Genomic DNA, 4,522 nt, shown 5'->3' on the forward strand with positions numbered 1-4,522 from the left:
TTGGGTCACACTAGACTGGAGATAAATGAATCATGGTAATTATGCCAGTCTGCACGGCTCCTTTCTAACCAAAGATGCTGAGGACTTTTACAAAACAAACTCCATTCGTCAATACTAATATTAGTGTAGTCCACGTTCAAACAATGCTATAAATTCCTGAATCAAAACATGTAGGTAAACAGAATAAACACAGCCAGCCTTCTGACATATGGCTTTTTGGTAATATTTTATTTATTGTCCAGAGATTAAATACTTCACTTCTTCCCCTTCATTTGAATCCTAATAGGTCTATACTGTGCCCTTTAAAAAAGAGATTGGTTTAACATACCTATAAAACAGGCAAAGCAATGTTATGTACCAGGGTAAGCCACTACACAGTATAAGAGCGGTGAAGGCATTGTATGTTAACAAATGTCTCTCCCAAAATGATCAACATTTAGTTCCAAATTCCACATCATGAATTCTGCAGTATTTGCATTTTAAATTATACAATCAATAATTTTGTCCACTCATTCACAGACCCACAAACATTTTTCAAATTATCCCTTACATTTAAGCACATTATAGTAACTGTGGGTCAAAACTATAGACAACCTATTGGAGCAATACTTGGTCATAATTCTGAGCAAAACCCCTGAAATGGAAATTGTTAGTCTATTTTACAAGCCTCCAAATAGGATTGGTTGAATGATATACCTTTTCCAAACTCATGACCTGTGAGCACGTTTCCTATTTTCAGCCCTTGGGCTGAAGCACAAAGCATTGGTAATCAACAAATAGGTTATCATAGAAAGCTTTAAAATCCAATTAAGTGCAAAGTGTCAAATTCAATATTGCAAATGTGCAGCAGTAAGTCAGGCAAATAAGGCAGAATTTCAGCATGAGCTTTTAGATCATATCTTCCTGCTTGCCGTTCCATCAGTGGCTTATGTTGAGTCGAATGGCAGCATTAGAGCTTCTAAGATGTAAGTGTGAGGAGAGGTTACTGCATACACCACATCACTGCCAATGAGGCAAGAAGGCCCAGCAAGGGCTTGCCAGTGCCAATGGATGAGGCTCCGTTGCATAGGTCACTGGTGCAACAATCGAAGGTAAATTTTGGTACAGATGGAAACATCTGGGCCAGTTGATTGAAGTTGCAGTCAGAGAACTTGATGCACTGCCGAGTTGTCTGTCCCCCTGTGCCAAATAACATACGAGTTACAGGGTAATGCAGAGAAATGGGAGGATTTTCATAATTTGATTCAGATTACACATTTTACGGCACCTCTCTCAGCTAGTGTCAGGCAGGCATCCTCATCAAAACGGCAGTCCTGTGGAGTTGTGCAGCTCCCGGTGTCATCCTTGCATTTGACACAGCGGATGGCAGAGCCTGAGAAAACCAGATGAGACACTTAGCCCTTCACATGACTCAAATCATTCCACTTCCATTTTGATTAGCTACTGTGACTTGGTCAAATGTGAAATGCTCCATCCTTGATTGCGATACAGTTTTAGAAAACTTGAACTCAACTTGAATATCATCCAAAAATAACTTTACATATACAAATGTCCACTCATGTTTGTTTCCTCCTGAGTTTTCATTAGCTCAGGAAGTGCAATGCAAAATACTTATGTGAGAATCTGTTAAAAAACGGCACACAGTAAATATCTTTTTGTATTTGTAAAATCATTTTTGGGTGCTATGAACGTAGAGTGCGGTTTCCTAAAATGTTTTGTATGCAGTGATTAACGGTTAGACAGAGCATTGTAAATGTGAACCATGTGGCTATATGACCTTCAATTTTCAAGCGCAAGGCGAGACGCAACAGTATCAAAGAAGCAACTTTAATGGCAGAAAAATTATTACTTACCCAATCCAAATATTGCAAAACAGAACACTAAGCACATCCCAGGATAATTATTCATGATTTGGATTTCTGCTGACTGTCACGTCTGGATAAAAAGAAACAAGAATCATTTAAAGCTATAATCCCTAGTTGCTAAATCCATTTTTGGGCTTGTAAATGAATGATATACCCATTAATTTTTGAAGAATAACTTCAATGCCTCAAGCTTATTTCAACTGTTGTATCCCATCAAAGCCCAAAATATAAACTTGTTTTAATCTAATGTATAGCCTCAAAACATGGTTAAAACTATCATTTTGATAGCAGTTTATGAATTAGAGAGTTATATTTCTCCAGGCCCATCCCTCAGCGTTTTACCAAAACAGGGTGACTTATTGTTTCAATGAAGGACTGGCTTTAACTAGTGATGGGGGTAAAAACCTATAGTTACATATCGGGATATGTTTGACGCTATATCATATCGACAATATCGCAATATACAATTTGCGCTAGTTGGCTGTACCTACACCAACACTCCTGTTAATCCTTCATAGTTTGTTCTCCATCTTTTTAAAATAGGGAGCCTTTGTTTTCAACACTTGTATTTCCTCGACTGATACAAACTAGTTCTCATGGCTCTCTTGTCCCTAGGCAGCAGACATATGGGGAGATATGTTTGAAACATCGAATCACAATACACTACTTAGCCGGTGCCAATATGTGACAATGGGTGCGTTCGTAAAGTCACTGGCCATCTACTCCGATTTCAGAGCACTCTCGTCTGAATATGCCAGAGCGCAGAATAACTGATGAATTTACAAAAACTCAACACCCGTTGAATAAGACCGGTGTAGGTAAACGTTGGCAAAATTGTTGCCGGCAGCAAAGTTGCAGTCACCAACGCTCTGGATAACAAGAAAACAGCACAACCTGCTCTGCAAGGGCGAGTAAAATGGTCAGAGTGAAGTGTTCTCTCATTTGTGTCTGGAAGTAGCTAGCCAACGTTAGCTCGGGTGCTTGACTGCCGTTGAGGTCAGAACGGTCGGATCAACGCTACTCCTCGGCCAGAGCGTCCAGTGTGCGTTCTGAATGCTCCAAGGGCAAAACTATCTAAATCTACGAATGGACAATGTGACAACGCTCTGAATTTACGAACGCACATTTCTGGCACTTCATATTTAATTTACGAACACACCTAATCGTGAGATCACTGGCAAATCACATGACTAGGTAAAATCCAATGACACCACTTTCCGGATTACGTCCAAACGCATTCCTCAATGAAAGACGACACATTTTTAAACAATGCTTTTTTTCCTGATAAAAATGAGTTCATTGCATCCGCCGTGGAGCCCAGTTTCATACTATTACCATATGGCCAAGCTGCCTGCCATAGTTTAAGTAATCACGAAAAAAACACAAAGCTAAGTTAGGGCCTTTTTCACGCTGCTATCTATTAGTTAAGGCCTTCAGAACGTTATATTCCCAGTTTACTGTTCTACTTCACAATGCTTGCTTTGCTATTGTTGGCAATGAGACCTACCCACGTTGTTTGTAGTTAAAATGTAAAACAAATAACTAAATGGAATTTCCTACAGGGAAATCTAGGTGTCTCTCGCAATGGGTATATTTAGAAGAAGAAAACAATATTGGACATTTTAATCATGAGAATTATTTAAGGCTGGGCAGTGTATTACGCTGTCAAACGCTAGACCAGAAAGTGTCAGAAGTTGCCATTTGCTAACTACTTCTCGTTATGCAGACATAAACACACCACTGAGGTGCGGATGTTTACTTTCTACACAAGTTGGTATTATTTAGTTTCGTCCTAAGAACAGATTGTAGTGGTAAAATAAAAAAGGAATACATATTTTGGTGCTATTTAGGTTAAATGAAATTCTATGCATCACTCCAGTCAACAGGGTCTGCGAACGTTCCATTCGCTTGCTATGGGTTAGTGTTCCAGTTTAGCCAACGTTATTTTGCCATTTTCCAGCTGTATCTCTCTATATGCATCTGCCATGGCTTTGGTTTACAGTAACCTGACCAACACGGTAATTAGTGATGTCCCAAAGAGTCCAGACTTGGTCAACTGGCAGGACTAAGGTTACGTTAGCTACAGTAGATAACGTTAGCTACAGTAGATAACGTTAGCTACAGTAGATAACGTTAGCTGTATAGCTAAAGCTATGCTAGATAGCCCACCACATTAAAACTCAAATAGTTACGTTAGTTCATACAGTGAACATTTTTAAGGAAATAGGTCTTGACTTACCCTAATTCCTCGAACAACGAAAGCAAAATGGCAAGCAAGTGCTTAGGAACTCGGAAATATCAACCATGGCCCCTCCCTTTCAGAAAAATAAACTGACTGCTGGGAATGTAGTTTGTGATGACACCATTATTTAAGGTGTGGTGTTATATTCAGGGTACAACAATTTACATTTCATAATACTGTATGACGAAGCATTAATAATTTAATGACTGATTAATTCCTTAATTCCAAATACAGCCTGGTTCGAATCCAGGCTGTATCACAACCGGCCGTGATGGGGAGTCCCATAAGGTGGCGCACAATTGGCCCAGCGTCGTCCGGGTTTGGCTGGTGTAGGCCATCATTGTAAATAAGAATTTGTTCTTAACTGACTTGTCTAGTTAAATAAAGGTTAGATTAAAAATAAATACAATAATTA

The 4,522-nt window shown here is 39.2% G+C and overlaps 1 protein-coding gene across 1 annotated transcript; it reads right to left on the reverse strand.

Moving 5' to 3' along the window:
- Nucleotides 1-209: 209 nt before the first annotated feature.
- LOC135505162 (CD59 glycoprotein-like) lies at nt 210-4,192 on the reverse strand. The gene is made up of 4 exons (XM_064924299.1): nt 4,105-4,192; nt 1,854-1,935; nt 1,268-1,372; nt 210-1,179 (listed from the first exon to the last, which is right to left on the reverse strand). Exons 2-4 carry the CDS (start codon nt 1,906-1,908, stop codon nt 983-985), a joined length of 357 nt encoding a protein of 118 aa, XP_064780371.1. The 5' UTR covers nt 1,909-1,935; nt 4,105-4,192; the 3' UTR covers nt 210-982.
- Between the last annotated feature and the right edge of the window lie 330 nt (nt 4,193-4,522).

The sequence above is a fragment of the Oncorhynchus masou genome, chromosome 2 (genome assembly GCF_036934945.1).
Source record: "Oncorhynchus masou masou isolate Uvic2021 chromosome 2, UVic_Omas_1.1, whole genome shotgun sequence".
In the NCBI taxonomy this organism is placed as follows: domain Eukaryota; kingdom Metazoa; phylum Chordata; class Actinopteri; order Salmoniformes; family Salmonidae; genus Oncorhynchus; species Oncorhynchus masou.